General features: G+C 36.2%; 1 protein-coding gene across 2 annotated transcripts; it reads right to left on the bottom strand.

The window, feature by feature from the left end:
• Window positions 1-233: 233 nt before the first annotated feature.
• gnsb (glucosamine (N-acetyl)-6-sulfatase (Sanfilippo disease IIID), b) lies at window positions 234-16,538 on the bottom strand. Of its 2 annotated transcripts, XM_088070916.1 has the most exons (14): window positions 16,183-16,538; window positions 15,064-15,123; window positions 13,920-14,123; window positions 12,755-12,820; window positions 11,826-11,924; window positions 9,972-10,139; window positions 9,016-9,098; window positions 8,154-8,272; window positions 7,964-8,067; window positions 6,400-6,501; window positions 6,205-6,315; window positions 4,452-4,562; window positions 4,169-4,350; window positions 234-1,663 (listed from the first exon to the last, which is right to left on the bottom strand). In XM_088070916.1, exons 1-13 carry the CDS (start codon window positions 16,363-16,365, stop codon window positions 4,201-4,203), a joined length of 1,560 nt encoding a protein of 519 aa, XP_087927042.1. In that variant the 5' UTR covers window positions 16,366-16,538; the 3' UTR covers window positions 234-1,663; window positions 4,169-4,200. The 2 variants fall into 2 exon arrangements, with proteins under 2 accessions (XP_087927042.1, XP_042365314.2); XM_042509380.2 differs by having other exon boundaries at window positions 234-4,350.
• Between the last annotated feature and the right edge of the window lie 1,010 nt (window positions 16,539-17,548).

Raw genomic sequence — 17,548 nt, 5'->3', positions numbered from 1 at the left:
CTTAAAGCATATGAATATTATATAATAATAACCTAATGTATTTGTTAGCAGGGCTGCTGCAGGAACAGATAATGACAAGCTGGTAAAATAATAATAATAAAAATATTGTACATTAATTAACTGTTCTTATAACTACATTATAGTGAGTTTTAAACTTTGTTTTGATATACTGCTTATAAAAGCTAAACAGGGGAACTTAAAAGTGTTACCGCTTAGAAATATCTGCACGACAATCACATTTAAATGCTTCTTTTGATTTATTTTAAATTTCATCACAGTGCAAATACATTCACATTTAAGGCACATCGCTCATTTCAAACGTCGACAGGTGAAATTCCACACGGCGCTTTTTCCACCGTCCACTTTAAAAAAGACTCTCCGGACACGTCATCATTAATACTCGGTGTAAAATATCGAAATAACCAAACGTCAGAATTAAAATCTAAAAAAACTCAGGTCCCTTCTTTAAATCGGAGGCACTAAATCGGAGCAATAGTCGAACACAACAGACGGTCTCGATTAAAGGAAGTCCAGCAACGTGAGACCGGAGCTGCACTCCACAAACCGGAGGTTCACCTCGGAGAGAGTTTGACATTTTCACAGTTAGAAGAGAAAATTATCACCACGTTCAGGAAACTACAGGTAACAAAATCCACCTGGAAGCACCTCTAACGTTCACTAATTACATTTTTTAAATCTTATATATGTTGTTTTTCTAATCAATTATACTTTTTCTTTTTTGTGTGTTTATTTTAATTTTTAAAATTCTTTAAATCTTGTCCAGCAACCAGCGAAGACTTGAGAGAACCAGTAAAACAGGGACTCAACTGGCTCTGCTTAGGCCAGGGGCCAGGGGCCAGGGGCCAGGGGCCAGGGGCCAGGGGCCAGGGGCCAGGGGCCAGGGGCCAGGGGCCGGTCACAGCAGCCCCATACATGTTTCTAGGATTTTAGGACATTTCTTGTACTTTACGACATTACTAGGATTTTAAAATGTTTCTAAGGCTTTAGGAGATTTTTAGGGTTTTAGGACGTTTAAATGATTTTAGGACATTTCTAGGACTTAAGAATGTTTCTAAGGTTTTAGGACATCTGTAGAATTTCGGGATGTTTGTAGGATTTTAGGACACTTGTAGGACTTCAGGACATTTCTAAGGTTTTTAAACATTTCTATGGTTTTAGGACATTTCTATGACTTTAGATTGTTTCTAAGGTTTTAGGATGTTTCTCGGATTTGGGGATGTTTTTAGGATTTAAGGAAATTCTTGAGTATCTCTGATATACACGAAATATGAAGGTGAAGCCAGATATCTTAGCATTAGGACTTGATTCTCTAATACGAACTCTTGTGCTGATAAAACAACATTAAGTGTTACTTACAGTGAGTTTTAGAGGTGCTGCTGGGTGAATTTTGTTACATTTCGACTGAACCAGGTTAGCTGTGTTCACGATTTTTCGTGATGAGCCACGCTAACTGACCGCTGGTGAGTGCTTTATATGGAGTGAAGAGACATAAGAGTGGTTCATATCTTCTGAGCTAACTCCTAAGATGCACATTTCCCAAAATGTCAAACTTTTCTTCTCGAGGTGATTGGATTATGTACAGCTACAGTGTATCAGCAAACCTTTGGTTTAAGAACAATAATGTTCAGATGCATTTTGAACCCTGTAAAGAACAAAAACAAGTGTATAGTGCAGTTTATATGTAAAGACACATTACAACATTGACTGACTGACAGAAGACAGTAGATTTCCTCAGCAGAGTGCTGCAGGGATGACTTTTTTTGGGGGGTTTTGGCGAACGCAAGAAGTTAGCATCATCCTGGTTCCCTCATCAAAGTGTCAATGGGATTTTTCCATTGGTGTTTTGGATTATTGCAGAAAATAAACTCTCTGGCAAACAAAAGTTTACTTTTATGTTTTGTTCAGCAACATTTTTTTCACAAATAAAACCGCTTTCAAGATTTTTTAAGCACAAAGGCAACCAGCAAAGGTGAAAAGCTAATGTTAGACTATGAAGAAACCACATTTGCATGACTTCAAAGTCGCCACCACTATGCTTCATCTTGTAATCTGATTTTGCGTTTTACGTCTTTTACAGAGCGCCTGATTTGATCTTTTTAAAAGAACATGGAAAAAAACACAGGGAGTAGCTTGGTTCCACAAATTGCAAAAATTTGGTGGATTTAAAAAAAATAATTTTTAAAAAAAAGCTAGGGAAAGACATCCAAAAAATGGCATTTATAGCTATCATTATTAAATATTTAGTATTTTAAATAATTATTTTTATTTTAGAAGATCATTCTTCATGTAATTCCTTTTGGATTGTCTCTTACTTTTTTAAAAAAAATTTCAGGTAATTTTTGTGTACAATAAAAAAAAACAAATTTTTGGGTCATTTCAGTTGCTCATTAACATTTTCCATGTTTTTGAAAGAAATTAAGCCAATTTGTTCAGATTTCAGGCATCTAACCAAAAACCCATTGACTTAAAGGGGACCAGGAGTGCACAAACTACTTTCCGGGTTTTAGGCAAAGAAACTATAAAACAAAGGGTCATGATGTCAGTGACGGTGTTTGAGTCTTGCAATGGAGCCAAACTTTGATGCCACTTCTAAAGAAGTCAATGGGGCGAAAACAGCAAATCGCACAAAAGCCCATCATATCTTCGTAGTTTCACCTTTGACAAAAAAATTAAAAAACACACATTATGTGACGCTGACTGACAATTTCCATCTAAATACGCATGTTAGTCGTCCCTCTTATTGGTCTCCAAACATATCATGGCTCTGTCTGTCAGTGTGATCTGCTCTGCCCAAACCATTGACTTCTATGGCACCAAAGTGTGGCTCCAATGCAAAATTCAAATACAGTCACTGACCCTTCCTTTTTTAAGAGTTTGCTTGGTTTTAGGACTCATTCCTGCAGCACTCTATATGGACTGAGCGAGGAAGTTATCGTTAAGAAATATACTAAAGTTTTGTAATTATAAGATATAACGAGCACAGCTCAGAAAAACATTAAATTTTCACAGCAGATATTTTGACTCGTCGTTGTCGGAAAAGCACAGGTGTCAAGAACATATCAGGAGAAGTTTGGGGAAATATGCTTATTGGCTTTCTGGTGGAGGGTCTGTGCAAAATGTGCAAAAGTACAGGCTAGGCTAGCTGTTTCCCTCTGTTTCCAGTCTTCATGCTAAGCTAAGTTAGCCAGTTGCCGGCTGTAGCTATGTTTACCGTCCATGAATGAGAGAGGAGTCAATTTTCTTATCTTAAGTGAGATTTATATTTCTGCGTCAAATCGATGCTGAATCTACGACATAGCCCGGCGTGCACATCTCCAGAAATGTAACTGCGAGTAGCTGCGATGTAAAATGCTGTAGGCTTGTGCTAACAATGTTAGCATGCTGCATTTGTGGGGAAAAAAATGTGTTTAAAATAAGACAATTGTTTTGTCAGTGAACTTTGTGAGTTGTAATTGAGCCAATTTTTCTAACATTCCCTTTATTAAATGTTGCTGTTGTTTCTGGCATCATACAAGTAGAGGAAAACTCCACTAGCCACTAGGCTAATTTATACAATGTAAAATGCCATAGGGTTGGGCTAAAACATTAGCATGTTGTATTTGTGGGGAAAATGTGTTTAAAATAAGGATATTGTTCTGTCAGTGAACTTTGTGAGTTGTAATGGAGCCAAATTAAGTAAAGTTAGTTTTTATTAAATGTAGCTGTTGTTCCTCGCTTCAAACGAGTAGAGGAAAACTCTGTTAGCGATTATCAATCAAACTTTACTTTATAGAAACCCCACCGCCAACTAGTGTTTACTGTGACACCGACACCCCATCGCACAAGTATAAAAGCTTAAAAACAGCGCAGGCCACATGCGAAGACTTTGCGTAGCGCCGACACACAACTATAAACCCACCTTGACTCTCCGCAACAAAACTAGTAAGTATATTTCCCAAAATGTCAAACACGTCCTTTAACAGTGGCTTTGCTCTGTTCAAGTGTCCCAGTAAACCATGACAGTGTGACAGTGAGCCAGCATGCACAACACCAGGACCCTGAAACTGAAGCAGCTAAACAGAATCCCGCCACGTTATTATCATTATTTACACCCGTGCTGTTCCTCCCGAGAAAAGTCAAAACGGAAACTTAAGAAAAAAGGCCTCACACGTGTGAAGCAGTCTGTGTTTGGCAGCTTCTTCACTTGACGTTCCTGCAGCTGTCGCCCTGACACGACTGCAGCTTTATGAGCCGCTGGTTCATGGCCTGCAGGATGGCCGGGTCCACCTTCTTCACGATGTTCTCCAGCTGGTGGGGGTCTGACGTCAGGTTGTACACTTCCACAAACGACTGGGGACAAAAAGAAGAAAAGACTGAGCTTCTGCACGTCCGGTTTTTCTTTTTTTTAACAGAAATGACACAGACGTGAGTCACACACAGCCACGCTGTACCTCGCTGTCTGCAAACTCGCAGTATTGTAGGTTCTGCTCTTTGTCGAGGGTCCTGACGCAGGCGTAGGTGTTGTTGTAGGCGTCTTCGCACACGCAGTCTGGGAAACATTGCTAGAGGAAATTAAGTGCTGAGTTAGTGCTGGAGCTAAGAATTAAAATTATTTTGGGGTTATTATACACAAAATAAAATTACATTATAATTCTGCCAATTTATCCCCCTAAATCCTAAACACCGGACATTTAACTGGCAAGAAAATGCATGAAAACTCAAACATAACCCTGGAAATAGTAGTTTGGCAAAAAGCACTTATTTGCTTTTTCTGGAGCTCTCAAACGCATCTCGTGGTCTTTCTCTGTGGACATCTGACATCTGGTAACGCGGCTGAAAGCCCCGAAAAAGCTAGTAGTTGAAGTAACGCTGAGTTAGTGCTTTGTTTAAAACGAGGACAGTTGGGTTGTTTTTCCTCAGGAATCTCAAGTCTTTTGAGGTCATTATGAAGTTTTAAAAATGGGCTTTCTGTATGTCGAGTTGACGTCATTGCTGCCATTGACAGAAACAGGATCAGCTAGTGTATTTTTCAAAGGCTGGTGTGTTATGAAGAAAAGAGTCACGAGAACTTCAGTTTATAGGTCACACCCTGATTTTTACGAGATGTTGGAGATTGTGTAAGGACGCTCTGAGCATAATTTTGACATAATCTTTAACTTCATATGTACTGCCTGTTTTATTTGTCTTGTTACCATCAGCTTCATTTGCTCAATTTCGTTTTTTAACGACTCCACAGCAACATTAACACCCTGTTGGGAAGACTTTGTGTCACTGTTATTTCTGTTTCAGTAGCAGATTGTCTTTCACGTGTCTCTGTCATGACGTGTCTCTAATAAAGTTATCTAACTATTTAAACACAACTATGTGTGTAAAAACAACTCAGCAGCTGTTCTGAAGCTCATATCACATGATCCTCTCTGCAGGTAGTTCGTCCAGTTGTTATGTAACAGTAGGTGTTAAAATTTCCATTCGTCAGAGCTCTTAAAGATAATTTTATACAATTAAAAGCTCCAGAACAGCAACTACATGAACTTGTGGTGAGATTATTTTGATTTTTATGCTTGATAAATGTTTTTCGAGAATGAAACAAGTCTTGTCGCTGATTTATTTTCTGTTGATCAATAGTTAAATCTTTTGAAATCTGAGCAATTTGGCTTGATTATTAAAACATGAAAAGAGGGCAATGAGGCACTTAACAAGAAAGTACCCCAAATTGAGCAGGAAAATAATTTAAAAAAAATATGATAAAATTATCTGAAATTTGCATTACAAAAGGTAAAAGAGCAAAAACAGGGAAATTAAAAAATAAATATAATTCTAATAAAACTATATATATATATATATATATATATATATATATATATATATATATAAAATTTCTGTAGCCAAATTTCACACATAAATTCATAAATACAGACGTCTTTATATTTTTTCTTAATTCTTTGATAATTTTCCATTGTATCGCTCTTTCTTTTGTAAAAGCTAAATTTTAGGTAATTTTTTTGTCACCTACTGATTTTTTTCCCTTTTTTTTAATTTACAAGACATTTCATGCCAAGCTGCTGATTGCCGTTTTTTTCACCCATGTTTTAAAGGTTTAAATACTTGTGACAGACGTCTGAACGCAGCACAGGCGAAGTGATGACGATCCAGGTTTCAAAGGGTTAAAAGCATTAAAAGCACAGTCTTGTTGTTGATACTCACAGACAGTCCCGGACCCAGTTTGGGACAAGCAGGATCTGTCGTTGGGTGTCCCTCTCCGGTGTATTCGACGAGGAAAAAGGGACGCGTAGTGCCGTTACGCAGTGATGGGGCCTGAAAGTCAGAGAAATTAAAGTTTACGTTTTTAAGATTGAGGGAAAAGTAACAACCAGGAAAACGTTTGAAGAGGCAGCTGACCATCTGAGAGAGGAAAGACTGCCCGTCCACGTTCACGGTCGACAGGTTGACACCGGATATGTCCATGATGGTGGGAGCCAGGTCAATATTCAGCACTGGAGCCTGAAGTCATGCAACATAAAGAGATAATTACAAAACAGACTGAAGAAAAGAGACACATTCCTGATAATTATAACAGAATAAATGTCGGCACTGCAAACACGGATATGTTACATTGGTATTTATAGTTCAGATTTCATGTTTATGAGCTCAGCTGACACCTAGGACAGACAAACAAATCTGAGTACTTTTTAAAGACAGGTCGGGACATTTCCAACCATTTTGTGGCCTAAAACGCAGATATTTTTTTCATTTTAACAACAGGTCCGGACATTTGTAGGAATATTTGTAGTCACAAAAGCAGGAATATTTACATGTAGGGACATTTCCAACTCGGTTTGTTGTACCAAAAGCGGGCATTTTTTTAACAACAGGTTGGGACATTTCCAGGCATAATTGTGGCAACAAAAGCAGGTATTTTTTTCAACAAGCGTTTGGGACATTTCCGGCCATCATGTAGTGACAAAGGCAGGTTTCTTAAAACAGATTAGGTACATTTCAAATCATGCTGTAACGACAAAACCTGGAATTTTTTAACAACAGGTTGGGACATTTGCAACTATGTTTGTATCAACAAAAGCAGGTATTTTTTAAATACAGGTAGGGACATTAATCTCTATTTGTGCGGAAACAAATCTAGGTATTTTTAACGACAGGTTGGGACATTTCTAGCTGTGATTGTAGAGATTAAAGTGGGTATTTTTTAACGAGAGATTAGGACATTTCCAGCCGTGTTTGGAGTGACAAAAGCTGATTTTTTTTTAACAGATCAGGACATTTCTAGGTGTGTTTGTAGAAAAAAAAACATGAATATTTTTGACAATGGGCAGGGACATTTGCAACTGAAACAAAAAACAACAATAAAAGCGTACAATTTTTTAACGTGAGGTTGGGATATTTCCAATCATGTTTATAGTGACAAAACCAGGCATTTTATAACAACAGGTTGGGACATTTCCAGCTGTGTATGTGTTGACAAAAGCAGGTATTTTTTAAACAAGATGTAGGGACATTTCCAGCCTTCTTTGTAGTGACAGCAGGTATTTTTAAATGAAATGTTGAGACTTTTCCAGCTGTGTTTGTAGCGATAAAAGGGGCAAATTTTTTAACAACAGTTTGGGATATTTCCATCTGTGTTTTTACAGCTGAAACAGTTTCTGTAATGACAGTTCAGGACATTTCCAATCATGCTTGTAGCGACAAAAACAGTTTTGTTTGTTTTTTTTTTTTTTACAAAAGTTTGGGGCATTTCCAACTGTGTTTGCAGCAACAATAATGTGTATTTCTGTTTTTGTGCCTAAGCTGTTTTCACAACATAAATTAAAAACTGAAATGTAGAGAAACATGAAGTTTTAATACATTGGCTCGATATGAAAGACGCAAATGTTCAAATCAGTGGTTTGCAGAAATGTACAACATTCACTCTGGCGATGGTGTTGCGCATAAATGTGTGTGTGTTTCTGACCTGCAGTGTCTGGTTTGGTTTGATGCCGGGACCTCGGACCATGAGCGGGACCCTGATGTCAAATTCGTACAGCTGCCTCTTATCAATGGGCAGAGAGAACTGACCTGTGAACAGGGACGACATTGGGATTACTGCGAGACAGAAAATCTGATGTGTTTAATAATCTGAGGTCCAGTGAAGGGACTCAGACCTGTGTGGTAGCCGTTATCAGACGTGTAGAAGATGTAAGTGTTGTTCAGTTCCTTTATTGACTCAAGTTTTTTAACCAGCAGCGCCACCATGTCGTCCACTGATAAAAGGGTCTGCCACCTGCAGGAGAAATCACCATTTACATTTCTTAAAATTTTATTTGGTCACATTAAATATATGCAGGGAAATGCAATGTGGAATAAGGCTTATGTCCACAAGAGAATAAGAACTGAAATAAGAGTTATATAAAGAAATATAAACAATAACATTTCAAAGATTAAAACTATAAATTCATAAAAATGTACATTTTACATTTTTTAAACAATTAAATATAGTCACTCCTTTTTAAATATTTTGATCAATATTTTGCACATTTCATCGTCTTTATTTTAAACACAGTTCAGCTCTTTTGATTAAAAAAATATATTTCACTTTTTTTTGTGAATTTCTTTTTTTAATGTTTATTATTCTCCACTTTAGCAGTAGTTGATTGTTTTTCTTTTCTTATTATTTTTATAATAAAAAAAATATAAAAAATATAATAATGTATTGTTTATAAAACACACAGAACAGAAATTCCTTAGATAATGTTTGGTATCATAAATAAATTTAATTAAGCATATAATTATAGCTTATTAGCCTATTTACTTATAAGAAAGTATAAAAGAAGCACTCAAAACAACTTCACAATTTATGGATAAATGTGTTAAAACTCGTCAACAAACCTGCTAAGTTTGATTTCATGTGAAAAAAGACTTGTAGCAAACCAATCTCACTCCAAAATTCAACATTGTACCTTCATAAATGTTGATTCTGACATAAAAACCAAACACAAACACAACTGAAGATTTTTACAGCTGTACCTTTTCCTGTACGCACTGTCCAGGAAGGCCAGGGAGCTGTTTGGCATGGGGTTAACAGGTTGACGCAGCAGCCAGTGTTTGTCCTAAAATACACAAACAAACAGAGATTGAATATGAAACCAGAATTACCAGTAAAGTAAATGTTCAATTAATGGTGATATTGATTTTAGGTATGAGGTTTGGACCTTTGCTGGGTGATTGGATGGTGATGCTGTTCTACAGTATATTTGTCATGTTCAATGTCTGACAAAAAATAAATATTTAAACCAAAATGAACCTTATGATATCTTCATATGTCATTTAGGAGTCAAAGGGAACCTTTAAGCTCAACAGAAATAGTGATTTGATGTATATCGTGATATATATCGATATCGACGGATATGAAAAAAAATATTGTGGTAAGACTTTATTCCATATCGCCCAGCTACTACTGAGGGTATTCTTAATACACCGCTTTCTTGAGAATAGTACAGATGCACAGTCACAGTGAAATTTGACTTTAGACCACCAAAATCCTATTTGTTTATTTTTCACTCAAAGTGGATGTTTGTGTCAAATTTGAGGAAATTCCCTCAAGGTGCTCTTGAGATATCGCATTGACAAGAATGAGACGGACACAAGTTCACAGTGATGTTTGTCCACCAAATTCTAATCAGTTCCTTGTTGAGTCCAAGTGAACGTTTGTGCCAAATTTGAAGAAATTTCCAGAAGATATTTGTGCGGTATGGCATTCCCAAGGATGAGACAAAGTCACAGTGACCTTGGTCTTTAACCTTTGATCTCAAAAATCAAATCAGTTTATTTTTTAAGTCAGAGTGGACGTTTGTGCCAAATTTGAAGAAATTCCCTCAAGGACAGGAATGACTGACAAACAGCCCAAAAACATAATGGCACCAGCACGGAGGCATAAAAACAGTTTTTGTAGTTAATAATGTTTGTAGTTATTTTGGACACACCTTCCCAGGTTTGTTGAAGCTCCCGTCTCGAGGGGCTTTAACGTCACTGAACTCCTTCTGGTACTGCGGCGCCGCCGTCCAGGGGGAGTGAGGCGCTGGCGGAGACAGCATCATGAAGAAGGGATGCTGGGGACTCCTGTCGTCCAGGAAGTGGAGGGACCGATTCGTCTGGAATGAGGAGGAATGAGCAATGACTGAATATTACTGTTGCAACATTTCACATTTAAATAAAAGCACCAATAAAAGGGCAAAGATGGAAACAACAACAGCGTCTTTGTTTGTCAGAACCAGGGTCAGATATGAGGAAACAAATATTATGCAAATGATTGCGGGGGGAAAGTGAGCTGAAAGAAAAGTGAGTGCTGAGCTGCATCTGTGAGTCATTATCACCCCAGGATATGAACAAACAGCTGGTCCAACGCTGCCAAACACCTTATTAGATGTGACTGATGCTCCAAGTCTCACACTGTGTTAAATCAGTCCTCTCACTACTCAGATTACTTAGGGTGCTCATTAACTCGACGGCCTTATTAAACGAGGAAACTTGGTGACTAAGACTTGCAACAAGTTTAGTCCTGTTTAGATTTTAGAGCTGGTTTTATATTCTCCCATCTGATTTTTATTCTAATTTCAGTTTCTTTGTTTTTTTAGTTTCAGATTTAATGTGGACATGGAATGAGCTGTGTCTTGAAAAACTGTCGTATGTATGTCTTCATTTCTGCTGCGATCGTCAGGAAAAAGCAGAACAACAGCAGCGGAGGACTTGCACAAAGTTTGCATCACCAATACGACTCCAAATGGACATTTGTGCCAAATATGAGGAAATTGCCTCAAGATGTTCTTAAGTTATCACTTTCACAAGGGTACTACAGAGAAGATCACACTGACCGTGACCTTTGACAACCAAAATCAAATTAGCTCATTATTGAGTCCAAGTGGATGTTTGTGCCAAATTTGGGGAAATACATTCAAAGACTTCTTCAATTATCTCGTTCACACCAATGAGACAGACACAGTGACTTTTGACCACTAAAATCTACTTAGTTTATCATTTAGTCTAAGTGCACATTTGTGCCAAATTTGATAAAATTCAATTCACGACAATTAAAAAAAAAATTCCCTCAGTGTTCTTATCGCAAGAATGAGATGGATGCAAGGTCATGGCGACATTTAACCACCAAAATCGAATCTGTTCATTGTTAAGTAAAAGTGGATGTTTGTGCCAAATTTGAGGAAATTCCCCTAAGCCCTTCTTTAGATACAACGTTTGCAAGAATGGGATAGAAAAACAAATGGTCGTAAAGAGGCAACCCACCTGAGCCAATGAGTACGCACATATGGCACATTAAATTATTTGTCCCTCAGATGGCGAAGGCGACTTTAAGAGTCATATTTTATTACGGTTCTCGCAGCTGATAGAAGTGCAAACATTTCTACAGTCCATCAGCAGCTAACATAAGGTTCAGCTCTCATAAACTATAATAAACTAAACATTTACAGCCGAACATGCAAACAGCTGGTTAAGCAGAACGACTCATCCGTCACCTGAAGACGGCACATTTAAATAAAAACAAAGAAAACAAACGTCTTCACTCAAACGCTCTAAAACATGAATGCAAATAATTACACAAAGTAAAATTAAATCTTAATCATCCTGTTTTCTTTCTGTCCTACTCCACCATCCAGCTGTTGATGATTAACCCTTCACACTGCTGACTGGCAGGCAAAAAAAAAAATCACTTACTGGACATATTCTGTTTCCATGACAACAGCTGATTCCTTATTTCCTCCCATAAAACCTCACATAAACGTCCCTACAGACGCTGCGTGAAATACTGCTGACAGGAGACTCACTATGAGGTCTGTGAGGTAGTCCTTCTCATAACTGTCTCCGTGTTTTTCTTCTTTGCCGTTGACTGAGAGCGAGTAGTTGTAGTACTGCGAGTTCCCAACCTGCAACCATACAGCAAAGGCAGTCAGAAGTACTTGGAAATATAGTATTTGTGTGTGTTTATCAGTGGTAGAGGGAGTATTCAGATCCTTCAGAAAGGTACTAATACCACACTGTGAAAATATCTGTTACAAGTAAAAGTCTGGTATCTAAAAACATTACTTAAGTAAAAGTAAGTGAGTTTATTCAGGAATATTTACCTGAAGTGTTAAAAGTACCTAATCTATAAAACGCAAAAAAACAAAAACAAACAAACAAAAAACATAAAACTCACAATTATTCAAAAATAAAAGTACCCAATCCTAAAAAAAAAAAATAATAAAATCAAAAGAAAAACACAAAGAAAGCTATTTTAAGAAAAAAAAACCCAAACTCAAAATTATTCATAAGTAAAAGTACCCAATCAAAAAAAAAATATACAAACACAGGACACCACACCCCAGAATTTAAAATTATTCAAAATAAATTAGAAAATGACTTAGATATTAACACGAAAAATTGTTGCCAATCAGTCGGCTCAATCTGCCAATGAATTAACTGAATTATTGTTTAAACTGTATTTGTATTAAGTGTTAGGATTTTGATTTATAACAAAACATCATATTTTTCTTCTGATTCTATGCTTTTTAACTCTCATTTTTAGAAATTCAACCTTTTAAATAAATATAATAAAGTATAAAAGTACTATATTTTCCTCCAGAATATAGTGGAGTAAAGTATAAAGCGGCATGAACAACACCTTAAATTCATACTTACATACATATACATGCAGTACCTGAGTAAATGTACTTATAAATTCCACCACTGATGTTTATGTGTGTGAGAGACTCACCAGTGCGTGCCACTGGTCCCAGCCCGGAGGGACATGGCCGACGTCTCCTGCTTCTTTCTTGCCGTACTGATGACAGAAAAAAAACCCAAGGAAATAAGTCACAACCTTTAATAAGTGTATAAGAGCAGTCACAATCTGCAGCGAAACTTTGGTGCTAAATGCCAAAATTATTACAGATTTATCCTGAAGGCGCCATTAATGTCTGCACAAAATATCATTACAATCCATCCAATAGACGTTGAGGTATTTGGATTAAAAAAACAAAACAAAAGGACTGTTGCTCAGCTGACTCAAATTGAAGATTTGAAGTGTGCTACAGGAAGTCGGGGAGTTGCGGGTGCTGCAACAGCTCAGCCTGCGGGTGTTTAAGGCAAACTATGTTTCTAACAAAGCATACTAAAGGTTAAATGCAGTTATATGGCGTTATTCGGCCAATGCATTTCTGCAGTGGCAGAAGCATGTTATTATGGTCTTTTATCAACAATTTTTCCAAAATAATGCACAGAAAAAAAGGAATAAATAAAAATAAGGCCTTTAAATTAAAAGAAAAAAAAACAATAAAGTTGTTTATTATACCTACAGCTTTTTACATTTATCATTCTTTTACTACAAGTATGAAATTAGAAAGTAAACATTTATACATACACACACACACACACACACACACAAATATGTATAATGAATAAACAAAAACAACCCAAAGGTCCAAAAAATTATTCATAATATATAAGACATTAAGTAAAAGGACTAATAGCACACTGAAAATATATTCCAAATCCAGAAAAAAATCAAAATAATTCAAAAGTAACAGTCCCAGAAAAATCCAGAAAAAAATTTTAAAAATAAATTTTAATTAAAAATAAATAAATGAATAAATAAGTTACTAGTAAAAGTATTAAAAGTAAGTAGCAAAAGTAAAAAAAAGTAACACTTTTATTAGTGTTAGGTTAAAAAAAATCATAGCATTCAGAATAACGCACTGAAACTTTTGGTTCATTGTCAAGTATTAACTTCATAACCTTTTGTTATTATTTATGATTATTTAAACGCATGTCAAAAAAAGGAAGTCCTGCAAACTGCCAAAAGTGTGAACCACCTTAATAATGATAAAACCACCTTAATAAATTATCTAAATGTGTGTGTGTGTGTGTGTGTGTTTTCAGACCTGGTTGAGATATTTCCCAGCGAAGAACGTCTGGTATTTGTTTTTGTTGAGGTAGAGCGGGAAGGCCGTGGACTCGGGCCCTTTCTGCCACAGAGGGCTGGAGCAGTTCCCCGACAGCGAGTTGTTCCTCACCTCGTGGTTGTGGGGGTACTGACCCGTCAGGATGCTGCTGCGGCTCGGGCAGCACAGCGGCGTGACCGTGAACTTGACAGGAGAAGAGGGAAGCGAGAGCGCCGATAGAGGAACACGAAGAACAGGAGGGGAGGAACGATGATGAAAGAGAAGTGTGACAGCCGAGAGCACGATGTGTAACTCAGTTTCAACATTTGAAAACGTGAATTAAAGTGAGTGGAGGAAAGACCCTCCGCACAAAGTCCAGAGTATTTACAGCAAAATATACTTAAATTATCAGCAGTAAAATGTCCTCACTGTGACGATATCAGATAGTTAACCCTTTGAAAACTGAAAAAAATGGCTTGATTTCTTTCAAAAATATGAAAAGAAGCCAATGAGCATGTAAAAGAAATGATGAAAAAATGCAGGAAATTAATTTAAAATAAAATAATAACAATAAAGGGAAATAACCAAAGAAAAACAAATGAGAAAATTACCTTAAGAAAAGCATTTTTGTAATTCAAAAAAAGCAAAATATAAAAACTAAAAAAATAAATCATTCAAATCTTCATTTTAAATACATAATTGTATGATTTATAGATACACTTTACTGTGCATTTTTACCTCCACCCCCAGCTAATCTTAGGGCATTTTTGTCTTTTTAATTTTAAATTTACAGGACTTTTTGTGCCAAGCTGGTGATTGCATTTCCCCCATGTATTCAAAAGAAAAAAAAACAGTATAGTCAGAGTTTTTACTTGTAAAAAGCGTCTGAACGCAGCAACACTGAAGCTTTAACCATTCAGCATAACACAGTAAGAAAGCACGTTTTATATCAAAGTTGAGTGTCTCATCAAGGTATCTACAAAAATCTGACTAAAGTACAGCTGCCAAGCTGTAGTTCAGTAAAAAGCACAATATTTCCATCTGAAATGTAGAAAAACAAAAGTATAAAGCTGGATAAAATAAAAAGACTCAAGTGCCAGCAGCTAAATATTGTACTTAAGTACAGCAGAGTACGTGCACTCACAGCATTCACAAAAGTTGCTCCTGCGTCTCCGATTAAGGCTTTAGTTTTCTTCATGGGGGTCTGCAGAACACAAACAAAAAGATTTAGACAAAGAGACATGAAAATCTCTCCTTAAATAACAATTTGTGTTTGTCTATGTTCACTAAAAAAAGCTGAACTGTCCACAGAGGTCTCTTCCTCTCCAAAACAAACAGACCAGCTGATTTAAACCAAGAAAAACACTGAATAAAGATGTTTTATGTTAAATATCTGTGTTTTTCAAATGCTGTTTGGCATGTTTCTGTCAAAGTTCATGTACTATGTTGTTATGGCTTTGATTGAGGCAAAATAGCAGTTGGTATTATTTGAAATAAGCAACGTTTTTATGTTTTGTTTTTTCAAATAACAATGAATCGATTGTTAATTTTACCAATAATCGATTAATTTGAGTAAATTGGCTTTGTTTCTTTTCAAAACATGGCGAGAAGGCAATGAGCAACTTAAAAAGAAATGGTCAAAAAATTAGCAAAAAATAAATAAATAAATAAATTTATTTTTTTCCCTAATATTTAATATTTTTTTCTGTAATATAAAATCGTTTTCTGGACTTTTTCACCCCCCTTTTTTGATAACATGTAATAATCTCCCCACAACTCATTTTCAATAAATTTTCTTGTCACATTTTGCATTTTTTTCTTTTTCCCCAAATTTTCTAGACATTTCTATCCATGTTGCTTATTGCCTTTTTCCCATGTTTCCAAAAGAAATCAAACCAATTTCCTAACCCTAATATAATTTTTTTTCTTATGAAACTGTTGCAGAATAACCAAATTTTCTGTCAGGTAACTGCATCGATTAATCGACTTCCAGCAGTCAAAAAACTGCTTCCTGTATTTACAGCTGACGCCACACAAACCACATGAGCGGGCTGCAGACTCGAGCTTCTGTGGGAGCATTTTTGGGATAGTCGAAAGTCTTTAAAGACACCAAAAAGTTTAATAAGGTGACTCTAAACTCAACGTTAGGTGACCGTAAGCACGCGCACAGGTGTGTGTTATCAGATAAACGTCACTGTAAACTCTTCAAGAGACACACAGGTGACCTGAAAAACATGTATGTGTAATCAATATGCCCACTCACCATCCCCCCCAGGTGAACATCCTGGTCATCGGCGAGAATCAGGATGATGTTGCTCAGTTTGGCGCTTTCCGCAGCACACCTGACGCCGCAGGTGAGCAGCAGCGCGAGGAGCGTGACGGCGGCTGCGGGGTGTCCTCTCTGCCGGGTCCCGGTGGCTCCTGATCCGCTCCTCAAACCTGCCATTAGACCACCGACACACACACTCTCACACACACTCTCACACGCGCACGCGGTGCCGAAGCTCGGGTTGAGTCCTGAGAGGTGGTGCTGGTGTTGGGTGAGCGCGTGCGGTGCGGGCTCGTGCAGGCTGGACGGTGTGACACAGCAGCTGTGTGAAGTTTGAGGAAGTGGAGAGGAGCTGCTGGTGGTCATATGATCAGGCTGAGTGGGCGGAGTGAAGACCGAGAACAAACTGTTCAAGGTGGACTTTACGCCACTTTATACAAATCAAACTTTTCACTGAGCTTTGCTTTAAATACTTAAAAGTTAGAGTTAAGTTACTAATTAATATTCAATTTAATAACAAAGATAATTGATTTAATAGTTGGAAATATATTATATTATATTATATTATATTATATTATATTATATTATATTATATTATATTATATTATATTATATTTATTATATAGTCAGTGCAATAAAGCTATCCATTAATAAAACAGAAATTTGACATTTATCAAAATATATTTACCATTATTTTCAATTTTATTAAATAAGTTCATAAAATAAAATGACTCAAATATAGTATACTCAGAGAGCCATTTAAAAAGCCTTTAATTTAATTTAATTTAATTTAATTTAATTTAATTTAATTTAATTTAATTTAATTTAATTTTATTTAATTTTATTTTATTTAATTTTATTTTATTTTATTTTATTTTCAGTGCAGACATGCCTTTATTTATTTATTTTAAGTCAACCACTTTTAAACACAGAAACATTTCTGATATTGATCCCTTAAATTTAGTTAATACCTGCGACCAAGTTTACAGCTGTCATTTTAAAAATCAAATAATAAAATAAGAAACTCTTTAACTGTTGCTCTCTCTGACTCCAACAGATGTCCTGACTTTTCTTTTCAAGAAAATGAAAATGAAACCTAAATGTAGTCTACAAAGAGGAGGGATCTGAAACCAATTTAACACCAAAATGTCCATGAAATTCCCCATAAATTTCACTTTAAACTGCTTCAGAGTAACTGTCAGTTTATTTTAGTGTGTTTAGTGTTACATTCTCTATAACTAAACATTTCTGACAGCAGAAAATTTTGGATTTTCTTCTTGAAGATTTTCTCTGAAAATATATTTAAACATTCAAATCTTTTTTTTTCTTTTCTTATTTTTGTACAATAATAACAAATACA

Source organism: Plectropomus leopardus, chromosome 20 (genome assembly GCF_026936395.1).
Source record: "Plectropomus leopardus strain MGB_pleo_1.0 chromosome 20, ASM2693639v1, whole genome shotgun sequence".
NCBI classification, from domain to species: domain Eukaryota; kingdom Metazoa; phylum Chordata; class Actinopteri; order Perciformes; family Serranidae; genus Plectropomus; species Plectropomus leopardus.
The sequence above is the reverse complement of the archived record's forward strand: the minus strand, read 5'-3'. Positions and strand labels throughout refer to the sequence as shown.